Here is a 21,593-nt window from a genome sequence, read left to right as displayed (position 1 = left end):
AAAGGTAGGATTCGGATTCCGGAGGGGAGGGGAGGAGAAGGAAAGAAGAGCATTAGTCTCCTTTATTTTTCCCAGGAGCATCGCTGCGGGGATGGGAGGGAAGGAAGAAGGCTTCTCGCTTCCTCTTCCACCCCTTGAAACACACAGGTGCCAGACAGCTTTTGCGCAAAAACTAGTTTGCAAACACACTCCGACTTCTGGAAAGCTGCCCAGCACAATTCCCCATCTCTTCTCGCCGGCTGGAGCAGGAAGTCGGCCCTAGGGCCGATCTGAGCAGGGCCAGGTCGGGGTCAGGGTGGGGTCAAGGGGTGCGCCCTTCTAGAGCCCCGCGGCCCGCTCGCCTCCCGCGCCTGTGCTGGTGGCAATGGGATGCCATCCCCGGACGCCCTCCAGACATCTAACGGAGGCAGAGGGTCCTCCCCAAACAGCTAGCCAGTGTTCTCGAGGCCGCCCTGTCACCGGCCCCCCGCAGACGGGCGCCCCCGCGTGGTCGGGTGGTAGCTGAGTCACCCCGGCGTGCTGCGGGGGGCGGCGGCCACGGACGTTCGGAGTCCCTCCGGCAGCACCCGCTTCCCTTGGAGCCCCAGGCCGAACTTGGGCGCACGCAGTGCCCGGCCCGCCCTCGCCGCGCCCGCCACGGGCTCCACTCACCGCGCGTCCCGCAGCCTCAGCGTGCTCCGGGCCGCCGGGGCATCACCGCGCGCTGTGCTGTCGGCCGGGCGGCGACGCGGGACAGGCTCAGGGCGCTGCCCGCGCGGCCGTGCCCACTCGTGCGCTCGCCCGGGCTGGGGCCGGCCCTCCTCGGGCCGCGGCTGCTGCGCGGGCTCCTCCCTCCTGTCGAGGGAGGATGTGGGCGGGAAGCGGGCGCGAGGCGGGCGCTTCCTGGAGGGGCGGCTCTCCGGGCTGCACCGGAGCTTGTCCCGCTCCCAGCTTGTGACCCGCGAGGACCTGGACGCAGCAGGCTGCCACTCGGCGCGACGCCGCAGGTTCGCACCCAGCCCCGGGCCCGCCGCTCTGGGCGTCACAGGCACCGCGGAGCTCCGCGCGCGGCTCTCAGGCTAAAGACGCGGGAACCCGTGGTGCGATCGCCCGGCCCGCGGGACTCCGGGGTGCGATCGCCGGACCCGCGGGACCCCGGGGCACCGCCCGAGGATTCCACCCCAAAGCGTGCGGGGCGTAGCTCGGAGCCCTCGGGGAGACGCCCAGGGCTTGCTTCCGAGCTGTTGGGGCCGCACTAGAACCGCAGTGTTTTTCTTTTTTTTATTTTATTATTTTTTTTTCCCTTTCAATAGCGTTTTCTTGCCGCCAGAGACTGGGAAGATGACACATATTCCCGTGACAAAGACGATGAGATAAAGACGTTTGGAGTGGGGTTTGGGCTCACCGGGAGAGCGTTCCGCGGAGCTGAGGCCCCCCTTCTGTGCAGTCCGCTTTTGACCCAGAAGAGGCACCAGATCTTAAGGGACTATTCTGTCACTGGGCAGCTGGTGGCCACTCAGTGGTATTTTGTACCCTCCGAGCGTGTTAACCACTGGACATCAGGGCCAAAGCTCTTTTAACCAGATTCCATGCCCGGGGCGGGGGGGCCATGGCTGACCAGAGATCTCATAGGCATGGCTAAAGCCCTTGGCCCTGGTGTGCACGGACTGCGCGGCTAAGGGTTAAAGCCTGGCGCTTGGGTTGTAGGTTTTTCTATTCCAGACAGAGGAGGGTTAACGCGGAGACTCACGCTGCAGCTATGAACTCCCTCTACGTCTGAGTCACAGGCACTTTGCAGCCTTAGAAGGGCCCCCACCAAGCAGCCCCAGGGCATAGAGCTTTGTTCTCTGTCTGCCTGTCCCTGGAGCATCCTGCCTTTCTCCAGATTCTCCTGTCTTCTTGCCCCAAAAGTCCTTGATGCTCTCTGCTCAGCTCTGGGACAAAGCAACCTGTGGGGCCTCTTAGAGCCGCTCCAGCCGTACTTCCTCCAGGGAGCCTTCCTTGATTGTCCTGGTTAATCCCTGGCATCTCACTGGCCTTTAGGCACTGGGGTAGAAAGTGGGGACTGGATAGTCTTCTCAAGCTGCTGGACTCTGGGAAGAAATGCCAGGTCTAGGTAGATAAACAACAGATGGATGAGAAGTTCGGGGTAAAGGCAAGTAGCATAGAGACCCAACTCAGCCTTGGCTCTTGACCAGCACTCTTCTAAGCCCGGAAGAATAAGGGGATTGGAGTGTCCAGGCAGGGGAGATGTCACTAGGCCCTGGTGGGGAGGACAGAGTACCAAGGTCAGGGGTCACAGCAATTCCCTTCCTAGGTACCTACTTACCCAAGAGAAATGAAAATGTATGTGAACACACAAAGTTGAGCACGAATGTTTGTAGTAACATGGTTCACAAGAGCCAGAATCCAGTATGTGTCAACTGTTGGTAAGGGAAAGTTCGGTGTACAGGCCACAGGGTGGAATATTACTCACCCAGGGAAAGTATTGAAACAGGAAGTCCATCATAAAAGGCCACAGACTGTATAAGGGAGTGTCCAGAAGAGACATATCCACAGAGGCAGAAAGGGCCTTGCGGAGAGAGCAGGGGTCCTTGCTATTTGATACAGGGTTTCTTAGAGGGACAAAAAAAGTTTCAAAATTGGAATATAGTTATGATTTGGATCTGGAATGTCCTCAGAGGCTCGTGTGTTGAAAACTTAGTCTGTAAATCATCTCCCTTTTGGGAAGTGATACAAAGTTCAGGAGGTGGGGGCCTGGTTTGAGGAAGGTCACCCCGGTCACGCCCTTGAGGGTGTCTTCTCCCTTTGTCCATGGTGCAATGGCTTCCCTACCATGCCGCTGTTCTCTCACCGTCATGAGGTGTGACATTTTTGCCTCCCGGAATGTCCAATAGCAATGGAGCCAGCACACCGTGAGCCAAAACCACAAGCCAGAGGAAGTCCCCCTTGTTGCCGATCTCAAGTGTTTCGTCACCTTGATGAAAAGTTGACAAGAGTTGTGTTACTACATAAGCCCAAAGGACATGCATGCTTTAAGGGCAAGTGCCAGATGTTGTTATATCTCAATAAAGCTGCTTTCGAACCAAGGGCAGAGGTCAGGAAACACAAGTCAAGGGTTCGTCCCAGCTCAGTGTCATAAACGGCATGCAAGGTGCGAGACTGAAAAGTGGGGGTGAAGAACTGCCTTGCACAGGGAGCCTGGAGAGTTTTCTGTGCAGTCGGAGGCCTGAGCCCCTTAAGAGGTCCCTGTGGGGTGCCTGTAACAGCACACGCTCCTGGGGTTTGTTTCTCAGCTTCTGGTTCTTTGGACCAACTGCTCAGAGTGACCCAGGTTGCTGGTACCCTTCCCTTCCTTGTGCTTGTGAGTCAAAGGCATCCTGCTGCCTGGACCTGGCTGGGCCTCAGGTGTGTGGGAAGGGAGGGGACAGAGGGAGTTGTGATTATAATGTGTGTACCACTACCCTGAGTACCCACTACTCGCCTCCTGGTTCTGAGATCACCTGGGCTCAGTGAGGGCAGTTTTTGCCTGGGTTCTCCAACAGTTCAGGTCAGAGTCATAGGGAAAGTTTCTCAAGCTCAGGTGAGATCAGGAACATTCAGGCTGGTGTGGCCATAGGCAAAGGGGGGCTTTCTTCCACTGTTGATGATAGCTGCCCACCCACTGGTGACTAGAGGTGTGACCCACTGGTGACTAGAGGTGTGACCCACTGGTGACTAGTGGCATGACCTAGGCTGCCTGGTAATCTTCAGCACATTGACCACAGAGAAGTCTTTCCTGTAAATTCTGGATGAGACCTGATCTGGCTGGTCAAAACAGAAACCAAGAGGGATGCAGGACCATTTCACTTTCTGGGGGGACCCTTGTCTGGTGAACACCCGAACCAGCAGGCTGCTTCAATCCCCAGCCTAGGACTACTCCCAGAATCTCTTTCGGCTTCTTAGAAACGCAGAACACCAGTTCCAGGAGGCCCAGGCTTGCTGAAGCTGAACTCCTCACTGCACATGGAGGCTTTTTTTAAAAAATATAACTGGACCTTTATAGGGAGCTTTCTCATCAATTCCCCAAGGCGGTTTGGAACAGTGGCTTCCAGACAGCTGTGTGTGCTGGGAGACAGACAAAGCAGGAAGGCTCCAGGTCTGAGACAGAAGAGTAGCTATGATTCCCATCAGGAAGATAGACATCCATTCCATCTGAACCCCTAGGATGATGAGCACGTGATTAGCAGCCCTGCAGGCAGACTTAGGTGCTCCCAGGCCGGGCCTCAATCCTCACATCCCAGAGAAGGCCCTCACACTCCTCGCTGGCCTACCACCTCTCTGGATTACATTTGCTTCTCTCTGTATTTTTAAACTGAGCCTACTCCGGGAAGAAACTGTCAGGGACACTGGGCCCCACTAGCTTGAGATGAAAACCTGCCAAGGTTCCCAAGCAGGTAGGCGGCAGGAAAGGAAGTTTCTCAAGGAAAAGAACAAGGAATTGGCAGACAGACTTGAGGTGTGCCTAACCGGCTCTCTGCATTGCCGATCAGCCCATGTTTGAGTTTCTTGGAGTTTAGAATTTGGGCCGAGTCAGAGAGGGAAAGCCGACCGCAAAAGAATGGGCTGAAAAGGGGAAGAGCGTCCCTGTGCTCTGGGCTCCCTGTCCTCGGGGACCACCCTCTGCATGTCACTTGGCCTGCCACTCTTGGTGGATGTGCCTGATTCTTTCCCAAATTTAACTATTCCGTCTTCAGTGTGGGTCCGACAGGGGTCAGCACATCTCCCGCTTGCTGACCTAGCAACTTCCCAGGAAAGGGAAACAGAATTTAGACCCAGGATTTCTCAGTAAACTTCTTGAATCCTCTACCTGCTATGTTCCTGCCCTTGATCATGATGGGTGGCGACAGGTGTGCCCTGATTCCGGCCCGATAAGGGTGTCCGGGTATGATGGATGGGTGTTTGGCACTTGGTCGGAGGACTTTCTCCTCGTACTTGGCGGGATGCCGGAGACAACGTGGAGGGCCAAAAAGGTCAGGGCCAAGTCGTTCTGGGAAGCCACAAGTACGCTTTGACATCCCAAGCTCCAAATGGGCACAGCCTCCAGCATCACCTAACCTCCTATGGGTCGCAGGGCCTTCTTCCTGGTGAGAGCCATCGGGAAATCACTGGTGGGCCAGCCTGCCCTCTAGTGGCCCTAAGCCATAAGTGCACCCTCCAGGCCTGGCTTTTCACAATGTGGTCGGAGGGACTTGTACCCAGTGAGAGTAGGTACCATTCTGTCTCTTGGGGCATTTCTGCACCCTTTATGACACTCAACCCTAAAAGAGAAAGGGAGCTATCATGTAATCAGTACTTACTTTGTTCACCTTGCTTTCCTGACCTTGTGTCCATACAGGTGCATACGTGTGTGTGCGTGTGTGCGTGTGTGTGTGTGTGTGTGTGTGTGTGTGTGTGTGTGTGTCTAACCCAAAGAAATAGTTCACACCTTCCAAGATAGGTAGCAAGAGGCCAAGTTTCATTCTCAACCGTGTTGCAAATGTGCCACACACTTGGCCAGGCAAAAAGCGAAGGAGGATGGTTGGTATGATGTCAAGATGACAGGGGAGGCGTCGTAGCAGCCCCAGGGATGCGTGCCCCATCTAAAGGTCACATCCGTGTGGCTCCATCAGAGTAACCTTGTACATTCAAGTGAGAGGGCTGGGCTAGCTCCTCCCTCCGCCCAATAGAGTCTCTCATAGCCCAGGCTTTCCTGGAATTCTAAATGTAGCAGGGAAGGACCTTGAACTTCTGATTCTCCTCCCTAAGTAGCCCAAGGGCTGTGGTTACAAGCCTGTGCTACCATGTCTGGCTTTAGACTAACTCCTGAGAAGCCGGAGTTGGGATTTTTTTATGTACAAGTTCCCACATTTAAATACTGATCATTAATTCAGAAAAGAGTTGAAGTATTATGTAGGTCAAACAAAGGTGTTTCTATCACCTCTTCAATAACAGCCGCAGGCGGCAGGTGAGGTACGGGGAGTTGCCCGTGGTCACATGACCAGTAGCTTCCAGCTTCCACTGTCCATCCTAGCACACCTCTGTCACCTCTCCAGTTCTCCAGGCCACAGTGCGGAGGCGGTGCACTTCTGACCTCAGAGGAGTAGCAAGCAGTGCATCAGACACCAGCGGCAGGCAGGAAGACCGTCTCCATTTATTGACCACTTGCTTAGAGTGTAAGGCTATCCTCCCCCCTCGTGGAAGTCACAAAAGCCGTGGAGTCTCAAGGGGTTTCAGAGTCCTGCTGAGGTAGTGGGTGGCCCAGTGGCCTGGCCTAATGTCCTGAAGTACCCATCCCTGAGCCCCTAGGCTTGGCTTCATACCTTATACCAGGAAAGAACAGATGAGCCTGAACTGTCCAGGATCAAACTAGCTCCTAAGCCTGGGCTGAAAGTCTTTGGAAGGGAGGGCTGCCTAATTAACAGAGGGGAGAACTGAGGCTCTTGCAGGAGGGGGCTTCATGCTGAGGCCTCGGTATGTCCCACAGCCCTGACCATTAGGCTACTGGGCCAGTCAGTGTTCTCCCATCCCAGCCCAGGGCATAAATATGCCCTGGCTTAGCTGCTCCAGATATTTTTATAAATGCTTTTGAAAAAGGTACTGAGCATTCAGCCCAGGGCTTCACACACGCTAGGCAAACACTCTACCACTAAGCTGTATCCCCAGCCCTTTTTGACCTTTTGAGACAGGCTCTTATTGAATTACCCAGGCTGGCCTTGAACTTGCCATCCCTCTGCCTCAGATTTCTAAACAGCTATGAGGCCTATACTATTAGCCTAGCTTTATGTTTTTTAAATAGTAATAAATTAGGTCTTGAACTTGCCTGTGGTCCCTTGGCAAGCTGAGTGTTATGTGATACGAACAGCATGTCATAGGTGGATTCCTGGTCCCATGTACTGCCATTTACAGTGCTAAGAGCCACTGACCAGGTGCCACACTACAAGTTCCATGTAATGCCACATATGACCCATTCTGTCACGAGTATGACCTTCCTACGTCGAGGTCCTAGCGCACCATAGCCTTCCCTGTCATATATCATACGTCATAGTACTCCCATTGTGCCAATGTCCCACTGGTAACACATGTCATGTATGATGTATGATCCTCTTTTGGTTAAACAAAGCACCCAGTCCCCAGGAAAGTTCTCCCTAAGGACTGTGACAAGACAAATTCCCTCTTCCCTCCTGGGGCATTCACAGGATGCTGGGCACCAACTGAAGTTCTTCTGAGCCCCCTTTCCCAGTGGGTGGTGTGGTCATCACTGGGCTGGACCCAAGAGTCTTGAGAGGTCCATCAGGTTCCTCAGAGAGCCCGGGGCTGCTGGTCAAAGAAGGAGAAGTCCATCCTGGGCTCCTGGCTCTGTAGACTCTGGGCCACATCGGCAGGAATGGGGTTGTTCCAGAGGCTGTGGGTATAGACATGGGCCTCAGCTCCAGAACTGTCCCCTCATCCTCTAGCTCTGCTCCTAACCTACCCACAGGGTCACAGATCAAGGCCTAAAGCTGAAGAGTCATCCATGTCACCCAGTGGAGGCAGTACACACCAGTGCAGCCGCCTGAGCATGATGCCCCCAACGGGGAGTCAGCTGTACCCCAGCTCTGTGCCCTATCCACTTTTTAGTCCTCACCACCCTCCCAGGCAGGGAAATTGGGGTTCAGAGACATGAAGTTACAGATGCCAAGTTAATGCAGTTGGCAGATAGCAGAGCTGGGATTTGATCCAGGTCCACTAGCTGCTAAATTCCTAGTGGAATAGTCTAAGTCTCCCTGGATAACCCTCAGCCCAGGCCCTGACCCTGCCCACAAGAGGCTGATTCAAACTGTGGGGTCTATATGGCCTTCCACCGCAAGGCCCAGCCCTTCATTACCGAATGACTGGAACACAGGAGCCCCGGGCCAGCCCGTGAGCCAGGAGTTGGGCTCCACATGCTGTTATCCGGTTCTTCTCCAAGCTGTGCAGTGGACAGTGGCAGGGGAAGAGGAGAAGAGAGGCAAGAATGAGGCTGGGGGCAGGGTTTCCTTCTCCATGTCCCATGCTAGCAAGACAAGGTCGCCTCCTCCCACACTGCCAGCACATGGCAGTGGACTCTGAGTCCTGGCAGGACAGTAGAAAGGCTGAGGACCTGAGCACGCGAAGAACTAAGATTGGCAGGGGCTTGGGACCAGCCAGAGTGCTCCAGGACACTGGACAGATTCCTGGGAGGCAAGGATAGCCCAGTAACCTCTGGGCTTATTTAGGAGGAGGGTCCCTTCTGCATTCCCCACCCAAGGGTGTCATACTCCACTCTCTTCAGCTGCCCCATCTGCGGCAGGACCTGGGCCAGCTCAGCAGCCACCTCATCACCAAGGAGGTTCCAGGACAGCCTGCAAAGTGGAAGAGGGGCAAATTCAGAGGCAGGAGGGCACCGAGGCAAAAGGACAGCAGGAGGTAGCACCAGGTGCCAGCAGCAGCAGGTACCAGAGATGTTACCCGCCAGGTGCTTCAGTACCTACCCCTGAAGAACTCTCAGGGCACAGGTGGTTCCTTCCTCCTACCTGCCCCCATCCTCTCCCCATTCCTGAGCAACATGTTCCTCAGAAACCACAACATGAAGAATGTGCACCAAGCAAGCACCTCGCTGCGATGTCTGCTTCCCACGTGATAGTGTGGGTCATATTTTTCAAACCTCCCCCACATTGTTTTTGCTTTAAGAAATTAATCTTCAATGGAAGCGTATGTCTCTACTGTCAGTGGAAGCTCCATGGAAAGGAAGGGAAAGTATTGAAGACAGTGGTGCTGAGGGCAGAATTTCCATTGGGGACCCAGGGTGCTCAGCCCCTTGCTCTGTTCCCACCGGTTAAAAGGGGAGGGTCAAAATCAGCGAGTGCTGACCTGTGGCATAGGGAGGAGGATTAAGAACTGAGGACCGTGAGGACTGAGGGTGTAGCTCAGTGGCATGGTTCTCATCTGACATGCATGAGTTCTGTCCCCAAGACAGAAAAACAAATGTCCCCAAACTCTTTAGGATGCCGATCTAGAAATCCTCTTGCATTCTGTGCCCTGTACTTGGGGAGTTAGAATTTTCTTCTTTTCAATGCCCAGGACCTCAAGTCTTGGCAGTGAGCTCTGACAACTTCACAGTGCTGCCGGAATCTGAGGTCTGAGGCAGTGGGATGGCCAAAGAGGTCACAGCCAGTGTGTTTTGTGTGTGTGTGTGTGTGTGTGTGTGTGTGTGTGTGTGTGTGTTTGTCCATCTGTCTGTCTGTCTACCAGCTTCTACTGTCTGCATTATCAACAGCTATTCACAAGCAGTCTCCATAAACCATGAAAAGTACCCACAAGGGAAGGTGAAAGACAAAAGCCCTTCGCAGACCATGTGGCCCACCTCCCTTCCACCCCACAGGTAGAGAGACTGGCAGGGGAGGTCTGGCAGGGGAGGTCCAGCGACTCTGTCCTGGGAGTGGTTCTGCACATGGGAGTAAGACTGGGGGAAGAAAGGGCTTCCCATCTGCAGAGCGGAGGACCAGCTGAGAGGCAGGGCCAGCCCCAGAGGCATCTGCTCGTCCCAACTCAGGGCCCTCCCAAGCACTCACAAGATTTCTTCCAGGGCTGGGCAGAACATGAGGCTGGTGGCCAGGTGCTTGGCAGCTTGGTCATCAATTTTGCAGGAAATCAGGCTGGGATGGAATGGTGACGGCCCTCTGAGACACGGGCCACCACCAGCAGGACCCCCTTTCCCGTAGTGAGAGCAGGAGGGACCAGAGTGGCCTGGCCAGGGCCAGGGGGTAAGTCTTAGAAAATCATCCTCCCACCCCCAGCCCTAAGTCCCATCTCTTCAATGACCCTCCTGGGCGTAAGACTTCCCTGAAAAAGAGCTGTGTTCTTTTTCAAAAGCAGGGCCCCAGACAACCAGGGAAGGCTACTTACTCAATTTTTCTGAGCCGTGGGAGACTCTTGCAGAAGTGTGGGACCTTTCCAGCCAAGTTATTCTCTGCCAAGCTGTGGGATAGGGTAGACACAAGTCAGAACTGCCCCAGACCCTCCCCAACCTGTGCCTCAGTCCAGGCAGGGCCCCACCTCACCTGAACTCTTCTATGTATGGACATTGCTCCAGGGCCTGGGCCAGGCACAGGGCCCCCCCTGGACCCAGATGGCTGGATGGCAGACTGGAAAGGAAAAGGTGAGAGGAGCCTGGGCCAGCTCTGGGGTTGGGAGCCTTCCCTAAGCCTCACGTTCTTAACTGTGCCTCAGACTATAGCAGCAACCTTTGACCCTGTCCCTGCCCACAAGGAACACAGTGGATGCCAAGGGCCCTCCCTGACCTAAGGGTCTGAGACGCTAAGTCCAAGCCTTGGCTTCATTGCGTGTTAGGAAGTCAAGTTTTCCATACTGTTCCTAGTCTTAGCTCTCTTCCCCAGGGCTTCATGGGAAGCCATGGACTTGACCTGTAGAGAATGGAACAATGCGCTTGTAGTTTTTGCGTGTGGCCTTTTACTGACATTTATCCGAACACCTTTAGAGACTTGCTTTCAGGCAGGACAGCTTGGCTTGGTGACATCTTTTTACAAATGAGGGAACTGAGGCTCAGAAGGGGCAGAAACATGACTAGAGGTTCACAGAGACAACGTGCAGGGTCAATAGCAAGTTTAATCTGGGAACGGGGAGGGGGTGGCAGCAGAGGGGCCATGCTGATCTCAGGCTGGGCTGCTCAACCCATGGCTTGCTTGGCTCCCACTTCTCCTGGGTCCTTTCTCCACTGCTTTGTATGCACAGTTGGCGGGAGGACACTTACCACAGTACCCTCAGTTGTGGAGGCAATCTCTGAGCCAGCCCCAGGGCTGTGGGATCCCCCAGAGCATTGCTGCCCAGTCTGAGAGAAGAAAGGGCGGAGTCATTGAGTATGGGCAGCCTGCTCAGGATCCCCACCCTGCCCTGTTCTGAAGGGACAAGTGGGCCGGGGGCCCGTGGGGTACCCCACCTGGGTAGATACTCACATGATCTCCTCCAAGCACTTGCAGTGGGTGAGAGACTTCGCCAGCGGCACTCCCCCAGCTGGGCCAATGCTGTTCCCTGACAGGCTGTGGAAGGCGAGGTTATTGGACCCTCTTCTCCCTCATCCCTCTACCCTACATTTGTACGAGAGATGCAGCCACGCCTCCCTCCTGATGGAACACCAAGACCCAGAGAACAGGTCCTAGGAGGTCACAGATTCCCCTCGTGGGCACCAAGGCTGGGAGAGATTCCCCTGTCCAGTGCTGGTCTGGGTCCCCTCGTGGGCACCAAGGCTGGGAGAGATTCCCCTGTCCAGTGCTGGTCTGGGTCAGGGGCCTGTGTCTCCCGTGTCTCCCGGGAGCATGGTGTGGTCCCTGCAGGTTCTTTTCAGTAGGGCCACAACTCACTCTAACTTCCTGAGGCCTGGAAGCCTCGGCAAGATGGCAGCCAGGTTCTGGGTACCCACGTCTCCAATCTGGTTGTGTCTCAAGCTTGGGGAGAAAAGCAAAGACGAAGAGCCATCAGCTTGCCGCCCATCCCACCTTGCCCACATCCCACCTTGCCCACATCCCTCCTGATCAAGACACACAGAGAAAGGCCGCAGTTTGTAGGAGTTTCATCACCCCACATTTGGATGGGATTCCCAATCCTTGGGTCTATTTAGGATAGTCCCTTGCTGTCGTCCTAAAATCTTTCCTGATACTCCTGCACACCGTCTTTGGGAGTCCAAGGCTCTCCCTGCAGTGTGGAAGTGTGTGAAGGGGACACACTAAGAGGTGAAGGGCTTTCTTGAAGAGATCCCTCTCCTCATCACTGTTCCCTGATGGGGGAAGGGCAGGCAATCCGTCCCAGCTCCTCCTTGCTGTCAGCAGCTCTGAAGTGATGGCGTCAGCCATCATCACCAATGCCATTCCTGCTCAGCCTGGAGACACAGAGCACAGGCCCAGCGGAGCACAAGGCCTTTCGCAGGTGCTGTGTGCAGAACTCTGCAGACTGCCAGGCCCGTACCGGAAGCTCACATGTCACTCATAAAGCCCCTGGAGGAAGCAAGCGGAGTGGCAGTGACGAGGCTCCCAGTGTCCCAGGTAAGAAACCGGGCTGCTAGAGGCTCCCAGTGACCGCAGGCAGGGGTGATGCTTTACAGCTCCTGGCCTGCAACAGACACTACACTCCTTGTTTGCCTTGTTTGCCTGGACCCCCTCAACAGAGTTCCCCAGGCGAGTCTGGCAGGATGGCAAGCTCATGGGAGTTCCCCTGTTAAAGGCATCTGAACTGAATGTGAGCTTTCTCTGATATCATTTCTGCCACCACCACCACCACCATTACCACCACCACCACCACCATTACCACCACCACCACACCACCACCACCACCACCACCATCACCACCACCACCACCACCATTACCACCACCACCATTACCACTACCACCACCACCACCACCACACCACCACCACCACCACCACCACCACCACCACCACCACCATTACCACCACCACCACCACCACACCACCACCACCACCACCACCACCACCACCACCACCATTACCACCACCACCACCACCACCACCACCACCACCACCACCATTACCACCACCACCACACCACCACCACCACCACCACCACCACCACCACCACACCACCATCATCATCACCACCACATCACCACCACCACCACCACACCACCATCATCATCACCACCACATCACCACCACCATCACCACACCACCACCACCACCACCACTACCACCACCACCACCACCACCACCACCATTACCACCACCACACCACCACCACCTCCACCACCACCACCACCACCACACCACCACCACACCACCACCACCACCACCACCACCATCATCATCATCATTGCTGCCTTTTCTGCACCTGGACTGGTCTTGCCTGTGTGAGAGGCAAGAGCTGAGCTAAACTAAATGTAAACTAAACTGCCCAGGGAAATGTTTTGCCCTCTTGTTATGAGGGCTGTTCTCTTTCATGCACTGAGCTTTAGCCAACTGCCTTGCAGTGGATTGATTTGGGATCCTGTGTGCCACATCCTTCTGCATGCTAACCGCAGGTCCTGCCAGAGCCAGGTGGTTCTGTGACAGAACCGAATGCCCGTGGCACAGCTGGGGTTTGTTTTAGTCACAAGAGTTTGTGTTTGGGGGAAACCATGTCGTAAGAGAGTGTGGCATTCTCTTGTCAAGGCAGCAGGGCCAGTGTCACAAGTGAGCTCTAGTCCAGCCCCTCACTTCACAAAGTGTGGTCTCTGGCTGTCATCACTACAGTGCTCGTTGGAAACAGTCTGGGCACCTGGACCTGTGCAGTTCCGACTCCCATCTTAACACAAATCTACAGAGAATCCTATGCACATGCAGGGCTTTTGTGGGGCTCCAAGCCCACCCTGCCAGGTCACCTTTGTATCCAGGAGGACTCTGGTGGCACTGGGAGGCAAGGACAATGAGCACTAACCCCAAAGAGCATAGGGATGACGTGACCCCAGAGGGAGTCAACCAGGTTCCAGAGGAGGTGCCCAGCATTTCCCTGGATGATGTCCCAACATAGCTGAGCAGTGGTCACTAATTACTCACCTCAGGTGCTGCAGTAAGGTCATGTGGCTTAGTCCTTGAATGAGCAAGGCCAGAGAGGAGGCTTCCAGTGGAAAGTGACTGAGGCTAGAAAGAGGAGGCCGGGTGAACTCAGCATCCCTGGGATGCAGACGGTAGGGTGAACTTAGCATCGGTGAACTCAGCATCCCTGGGATGCAGATGTCCAGGTGAACTCAGCATCCCTGGGATGCAGATGTCCAGGTGAACTCAGCATCCCTGGGATGCAGATGTCCAGGTGAACTCAGCATCCCTGGGATGCAGATGTCCAGGTGAACTTAGCATCCCTGGAATGCAGATGTCCAGGTGAACTCAGCATCCCTGGGGTGCAGATGGTCAGGTGAACTCAGCATCCCTGGGATGCAGACAGAGGCTCTGTCTAGACAGACTCGTGAGGCCTCCACACTTAGCATACCCACAGCCCTTCAATGTAAAGTGTGAAAAGCAAATGGCGCCCAGAAATTGTGCATGGATTACTGAGTCACATTGCCGGTGGTTCTGTGTTCTCAACCACATGCTTAGACTGAGCAATAACAGAGATCCCTCAACAGTGGCCAAAGACTGGGCTCGGGCCTTCTTGAAAGGTAGGTACACTACCATCCCCATTCTACAGATGAGAAGCACTGAGGCTCAGAGAGGAAGGGGGCCTACTCGGGGTCACAAGAGAAAGCAGCAGCAGCAGCAGCAGCAGCAGCAGCAAGAATAGAACCCCAGGACCCCTTTGGAGGGGCCCAGCCATGTGTTACCCACTGGCTGGTGATTCCAAGGTCTCCAGCCTGAGCGCGGAAGGGAAGAGTGATAGCGTTAGCCAGGCTTCCACCAAGCGAATGCAGCCAGCCTCTGCTCACAGCACTCAGCACGCATCATTTCACTTAATCCTCATGATCCCCGAAAATCAAAGCTCGGAAAGAGGACTTAGCCTAGAGAGGTGAAGAGCGTGCCCAAACCAGCATGGCAACGTGGCAGCGGGACTTGGCCGACTGCCTTGGTTTCCTAGAGCCAGGGTTATTAAGGACACATAATCGGTGCTGAAGCTGACAAGGCCTCAGCCAAAGAAGACAGTCAACAGTCTACTAAGAGCCTCTCCACCGTGCCTGATGGTGCGGCCCTGCCCAGGGTCCACTTAGAGCCTCTCCACCGTGCCTGATGGTGCGGTCCTGCCCAGGGTCCACTTAGAGCCTCTCCACCGTACCTGATGGTGTGGTCCTGCCCAGGGTCCACTTAGAGCCTATCCACCATACCTAGATGGTGTGGTCCTGCCCAGGGTCCACTTAGAGCCTATCCACCATACCTAGATGGTGTAGCCCTGCCCAGGGTCCACTTAGAGCCTACCCACCATACCTGGATGGTGTGGCTCTGTGCGGGGGTCCACTTAGAGCCTATCCACCATACCTGGATGGTGTGGCCCTGAGCAGGGTCCACTTAGAGCCTATCCACCGTACCTGGATGGTGTGGCCCTGCGCAAGGTCCACACCCCTAACCTGAGAAGGCAGTGAAGACCACTGGAAGAAGTTGGCTGGGTTTGAGGGGAGCTTCCAGTGGAAGAAGACATGGAACTGACAGATCTGTACATTGAGGACCCATCCCCTTCTTCCAGAGAATAAGGAAGGACATGGTAAGGAGAAGCCTGAGTGTCTGGCACTCAAGACCAAGGATGATGGGCAGGATGGTCCATCCTGCAGAACTATCAAACCCCTAGCCCTGGCCAAGGCTTCAGGGCCACACAGATGAGTGATCCAATGGGTGACCTTTAATCTTTAACCTTATTGGGTCTTTAACTCCTCAGATAAAGCTTCTGGAAGATTCCAGAAAGCTGAGCAATCAGAGAGGACCTGGGAAAAGCCAAAGCAATAGCTCCATGGAAAGATGGAGGTTCATGGTGGCGGGGCTTGGTTTCCTAATGGTCCAAAGTTTCCTAGTGTCTCCCATCCTCACCATTTTCCCCTGGATGAGCTAGGAGGGACAGGCTAGGGTCGTGTCATAGCTTGAGATGAAAGACGGGGGCTGTTTTTCAACTATGTGCAGCACATATGTGGAGAAAAGTCTGGAAAACAGTTCACAGACTGACTGTTCTGGGAAGTTTTCTGAAGGAGCTCATCTCCAGGGGATTTCACCCTCTTTGTTACATATTTTTGAAATTATGGAGCTTTTTATAACCAGGGTGTATTTTGGGTCATCAGAAAAACAGATTCAAAGCAGAAAATGGAGTTAAATGTGCTCACGAGATGCTGCCTAAGCCGGGTCTATGCGGGAGGGTCTATGCGGGATGGGCTTTGTGGGGGGGCTGTTTCTGGCATCTCTATGAATTTAATGATTGCAAATTACTAGGGAGAGTAAAAGTAGAAAGTTACTGTGGCTGGCAAGATGGCTCAGTAGGTAAAGGTGCTTGCTGCCAAGCCTGAGGACCGGAACTTGGTCCTTGAATCCCATGGCGGAAAGAGAGAGCTACTCCCTAAAGTTGTTCTTCAACCTCTGAACCTTCACCATGGCATATGAACATGCACACACACACACACACACACACACACACACACACACACACACACACACAATGTTGCAATGTTGGAGGGAAAGGAGGAAGGGAGGGAGGGAGGGAGGGAGGGAGGGAGGGAGGGAAGGAGGAGAGAAGGGAAGGACCGTGCTGATGCCGGGCACACAGGAAGGGGTCCTGCCGAGAGAGTTTTGCGTCCTCTCTTCTGTAACAGCATCTAAGTTATCACTCTTTCTAAGTCCAGAGGACAGGGCAGGCCTTAGATCTCATTTAGCCAATGAGTCAACTGAGAATTTAGAGGCAGGCATGTGACCTGAACTCACTCAATACATCTCCAACTGAGCACGGGGAGAAATGTGCTCCTTATCCACCAAGAGAAAAGAAGGATGTGGAGGGTGCTGCGTGGGACAACACAGACCAGTAACTGGCCAATGGATCCAGCTATGCCTCCAGCTAGTTGCCTTGTAGTTTTCTTAAAAAAAAAAAAAAAAAAAAAAAAGGAAGCCAGCCAACTCCTGCCTTGGCTGCTTTGGTTTGGGGATTTTGTTTCCAGAGACCAAACATCCCGATGACACTCAGCTGGGCAGGGAAGCAAAAGATGGGAGGATGTCATCCAGAGACTCACAGGTACATTCAGAGGGGAGGGGGCAGTGAGTCCTGAGCATGTTTCAGATACTCCTCTGCATGGACCCCACTCCTTCTCCTCCCCGTGAACTCCCTGAACTCCCATTCACTCTCCCCCCAGCCGACCTCCTTACCGCCATGTACTCCCCGTTTGCTCCTCTCCCAGCGCTCTCCACTCCCCCTCCTCCTCCCCCTCCTCCTCTTCCTCAGCTCCCCTCACTTACTGTAGCTTCTTTAGCCTGCAGGTCCCCTGAAGGGCTCCCATCAGTAGCTCGATGTTCTCCTCACAGAGATAGTTGTTAGAGAAGCTGTAGGGACCAAGCAGAAGGTTCCATTCAGTCAAGTGCCCTGGACAGGCACTTTACCCAGGCCTTGGAGAGACACTATTCTACCTGTTCCTTGCCCCGTGGCCCTGGGGAGGTTGATTGGGGTTGCAGATAATAGGCTAGGTTTTCTGTCGAGCCTCTACCCCAGGGGCATTCCTGCCCCCAAGGGCCGAGCTCTAGGGTCCCTGCAGGAGGGGTGGCAGTCCCAGCTGGATCGGATAAGGAGGATGCCAGGTGAAGGCTCCAGAGAGGATGGGGGACATGCAAACATACAAGGACTCTGCTGTCCCTCTCTGCTTCCTGCGCCCTGGCACTCATCACCAGCTGAGGCAGAGGCAGACTCAAGTCCCATTTTTGACAAATGCGCGGTCCCAACCCAGGGAGGAAGAAAAATCTAGGGTCCAGGGTAAAGGCAAGACCAGGAACACAATGTTCAGCCTGGGGACTGCTAGGCTTGGTCGGGGAGAGACAGGTGGAAGAGCCTCTGTCACCCTGCCAGAGGCAGAGCTGTCCTCTCAGTCCTGCCCGTGGCCAGCCATCCCGACTTACTCCAGCTCTTCCAGATGCTGGCAGTGCCCCAGACCAGATGCCAGGTGGGTGAGGCTCTCTGCGCTGACACAGCTGGAGGTCAGCCTGTTGGGGACCAAAGAGAGGCAGGTCAGGCAGAGCCCAGGCCTCCCGAGGTCTGCAACTGATGACAGAGGCTGGGAGTGGCTTTGGGGGCAGTGGGTAGGGGACACCTGTCCTCCATAAACCTCTCTGCCCTGGACTAATTAAGTCAGGACGTGCTGGAGGCAGTAGCGGGCTGTCCTCTAGTCCCCCTTAGCCACAGTTGGTTGCCATGGGAGTACCCAGCTGACACTGTACAGCTCTGCACCTTCCGGGGTCCAAGTCTGATAGCTCCAAAGAGGCTTTGTTTGTTTTTGCTTTTCTGGGACAGGGTCTCTCAATGGATGTCCTGAACTCACAGTGTAGACCAGGCTGGCCTCGAACTCACAAAGATCCACCTGCCTCGGCTTCCTGAGTGCTGGGATTAAAGGCGTAAGCCACAGAACTGAGCTCAAGTTCATGAGGGTTTTTTATTTGTTTTAAAATGTTCCTCCACTTAAAATGTTTTCATGTCATTCTATGTATTTATTTATAAAAATTTATTAGGGGACAGTAAGGACAACTCCTGAGAGTGGGGGAGACTCCAAGGGAGGAATACCAAGTTTCTCTATTATTTCAAAACTACGATTTTATTTATTTATTGAGTGTGTGGGTGTGTCTGTGTGTGTGCATGCACATGCCATGGTGTGTAAACATGTAAGTGAGAGGACAGTTTTGGGGAGTTCTTCCCTTCCTCCATGTGGCTCCTGGGCATTGAACTCAGGTCCTCAGGCTTGGCCTTTATGCACTGACCCGTCTCACCAGCTGAGAGTTTCTTGATGTACTCAGTTGCACTGAACACAAAAAACTCCATTTGAGTTGGGCATGGAGGCCTATTCTAGTGATCCTAGCAATCTGAGGCTGGGACAGGAGGATGGAGAGTTTGGGGCTAGCCTGGGTTACATATTGAGACCCTGTCTCAAAATCAAACCCAACCCAACCAGACCAAAGCTCCATTCTGCAGTCTTCATTCTGATAGTTAACTCAGGCAAGATTTACCAATGGAGGCTAAAATCTGTGGATGACAGTCTGGAGAACTGGATATTGATAGTCTGAAGTGATCTTTCTATAAGACGTGTGTCAATCCCAAAGAGAAACAGTAATTTTGCAAGTGAAGGAACATGGCAGACACCACCTTTACCAGGTGACACCGTTAGTGTCTGCAGTAAAAGGGCACATCCATTGTTTGCCTCCGATAAAAGGTGAAGAGGTGATGTTCCTGTGACCAATGCTCTAAAGCTAAGACACAGGCTTAAAGAGATTCCTGCCTGTAGATGTCAAAGACAGTGTCTAGAAAGACATGGTCAGTGGGAGGGACCACACACACACACACACACACACACACACACACACACACACACACACTTGTTTTTAGAAAGACTATAGTAGCTGGTATTCAGTGTTTAAATTCCTGAAGTTCATACTTTCACTAGATTACAGCAAATGATGCTCTCATTCTTGGGAGAGTCACTGAACCCCTTCTAATGGTTAAAAAGAAAAAGAGGATAAAAGGAGGAGGAGAGAGAAGGGAGAAGGAGGGAAGTGAACAATGTGGAAATATTAACAGAGATTTAGGGTAAATTCCCAACCCTATAACTTTCTTTTTGAGACAAGATTTCCAGGATGCCTCAGCCTTCTAAGTGCTCTGCAACCTTTTATTTGCAATTATTCCAGAAGGAAACAGAACAAAACAGAGTATGGAGAAGGGAGTACATTTTTAGGTGTATGGCTGTGTCCCTGAGGTCACATTTAGGACCTCATAGCCCTAGTATCGTGTCCAGGACCCTGGGGCCTGAGCACAGGGTGGGACCAGCATCCTCTGGGCCGGGAGCTTAGGATCAGGTGGGGTGGGCAGGCAGGGGGTAGAGGGGGGCGCTCAATGCAAGTACAAGTCCACATACCGGAAGCTCTTGAGCTCACAGCTACACAGCAGGAGGTTCTGTAGCAGCCTGGACCTGGTGTCGTCATCATCACTGAAGTTAACCTGAGACAAGCTGAAAAGGGCCAAGAATATTCCAGAAGACTGTAGGTTGGACACACTTTGAGGGTCCAACACTTCGAGGGAGAGAGAAGGACCTTCTAAGGGCTTTCCTGGACAACCCTGAGTCTCTGGCCCTTGGCCCAAGTATGAGTCCCAACCCCCGGGAAGTGAGAATATGGCCCGGAGAAGACATTGGAGTAACCAGTGAGCCTGAAGCCACCACAAGTGGTGGCAGTGCCAACCTGAGCTGTTGCAGTCTGGCACACGTCTCCATCAACTGTGTCATAAGAAGACTGTGGTCGGTCCCCAGGTCACAGTGAGCCAACCTGGAGGCAGAGAGGGCAGCTGCAGTTTCTGAGCTCCTGGCTCACGATGGGGTCCCATCCCTGCCTTCACGCTCATGGCGTAGGGTAAATACACGTTGATGAAAGAAAGTCCGAGTTTACTATCCAGCTATAATCACCCCTAGGAAGGATGGCCAGGTGGGCAGCTGGCATGCCCAAGCAGATTGTGGACTATAAGAGGGTGGGCGTGCGGACAAGTAGGTAACTTGGGGCTGAGATCCAGACATGCTCTAGTCCCCAGAATGTATGCATGCAGAGCTGTGTCCACTCAAAAGAGGTGGCACTTTAATTTCCAAAAATACGACATTTGGATGGAGAGGTCATAAATCCAGGCATCTCCGAGGGTGGAAAGCGGGAGGACTTGGCCAAGTCTTGGCTGTCAGGGGTCACGGTTGAGATGGGGCATTTAAGCTGAGATGTGAAGTATGAAAAAGCATAACCAGATAAGAGAGGAAGAAAGTAGGGTAAGGAAAAGCCATTCTGGATAGAAAGAAGAGCCTGTGCAAAGGGCCTGAGGTCAGAGAGGGCAAGGTGGTGTTGGAGGAATTGGAAGTTGATGGGGATAAGTTGGGTTGTTGGGTTGGAGTGGGGATGGAGAGTGAAGGAGCAGACCTCCCAGAACGTGGAAAGACCAAACATCAAAAAATGCTGAGCAGGGGCATGAGAAACACTGATCCCAAGCAGGGCCACCTCCTGCTCCTTGCCACCAGCCACTCCCTCGACGCTCCTGCTGCTGGGTCCCACCTGTTTGCCATGGCCTCAGATTTGTCTTCTTGGTGACGAAATTCCAGCTGGAGCCTCAGCTGCTGCTGGGTCTCAGAGAGGCTGAGGGAGAGAAAAGGGTGAGGTGAGACACATGGCAGCCTGTCTTGGCAGCTTGAATAGGCCTGCGCCTGCCTGCTCTCTGACTCGGATCGTGGTACAATGGACCCTCCAGCCTCAAACAAAGGCAAGAACACTTCGAAAATGGGAGATGATGCCGAGAGCAGCTGGCACCGTGGTGAAATCTGTTACCACACATGATCCAACCAAAACCTTGCTCCCATCACTGTTATCTATAGGACATGTTACTGCACCCCAGGACCACTTCTGGGTAACCAGTATGGATTCCCAGCCATGCCTGCCTGGACCTTTAACCCTGAGTTTTCTTCTTCTGCCATTGTGGCCTGCCTATAGCACAAGACTACACAAATATATACAAATATGTATATATAAATGTGTGTAGCTCTTCAGACATGCCCAGGAGTCTTTGCCAGTGACAAAGCTCTTGATCTACAGGACAAGACACCAGTGTCTAGAGGACTGAGGGTAAGGGAAGGGTGCAATAGCCATAGGAAGGTGAATTCCCAGGGCTCTTCTCGGGACTCACCTTAACTCAGTGAGACATCCTGAGGCCTGGGCACAGACTTCCATCACGTCTGGTAAGCTGACATGGCCCACCCAGGGTTCTTCCAACCTGTCATGGAAGGGACACAGACAAGGACCCGTGGGGTGAGCATCAATCTAAACCTGGGGAATACCTGGGGGGGAGGGTAGTGCCACGAGGAGCCTGGAGGAGTTTGCGTGTTCGAGAGAGAGAGAGAGAGAGAGAGTGTGTGTGTGTGTG

General features: G+C 53.8%; 1 protein-coding gene across 1 annotated transcript in view; it reads right to left on the bottom strand.

Moving 5' to 3' along the window:
- Positions 1-6,128: 6,128 nt before the first annotated feature.
- Nlrc5 (NLR family CARD domain containing 5) overlaps positions 6,129-21,593 on the bottom strand; it is a 57,886-nt gene continuing 42,421 nt past the window's right edge. Inside the window, exons 32-47 of the mRNA XM_059264572.1 lie at positions 21,357-21,443; positions 20,732-20,812; positions 19,886-19,969; positions 19,564-19,656; positions 17,564-17,647; positions 16,913-16,996; positions 13,559-13,642; positions 11,376-11,459; positions 10,971-11,054; positions 10,769-10,846; positions 10,059-10,142; positions 9,904-9,975; positions 9,570-9,653; positions 8,277-8,360; positions 7,865-7,948; positions 6,129-7,402 (exon numbers count right to left, since the gene is read on the bottom strand). Of these exons, the coding sequence (XP_059120555.1) occupies positions 7,300-7,402; positions 7,865-7,948; positions 8,277-8,360; positions 9,570-9,653; positions 9,904-9,975; positions 10,059-10,142; positions 10,769-10,846; positions 10,971-11,054; positions 11,376-11,459; positions 13,559-13,642; positions 16,913-16,996; positions 17,564-17,647; positions 19,564-19,656; positions 19,886-19,969; positions 20,732-20,812; positions 21,357-21,443 (1,354 nt within the window). The 3' untranslated portion in view covers positions 6,129-7,299. The remainder of the gene's footprint in view (positions 7,403-7,864; positions 7,949-8,276; positions 8,361-9,569; positions 9,654-9,903; positions 9,976-10,058; positions 10,143-10,768; positions 10,847-10,970; positions 11,055-11,375; positions 11,460-13,558; positions 13,643-16,912; positions 16,997-17,563; positions 17,648-19,563; positions 19,657-19,885; positions 19,970-20,731; positions 20,813-21,356; positions 21,444-21,593) is intronic.

Source organism: Peromyscus eremicus, chromosome 5 (assembly GCF_949786415.1).
Source record: "Peromyscus eremicus chromosome 5, PerEre_H2_v1, whole genome shotgun sequence".
NCBI classification, from domain to species: domain Eukaryota; kingdom Metazoa; phylum Chordata; class Mammalia; order Rodentia; family Cricetidae; genus Peromyscus; species Peromyscus eremicus.
The sequence above is the reverse complement of the archived record's forward strand: the minus strand, read 5'-3'. Positions and strand labels throughout refer to the sequence as shown.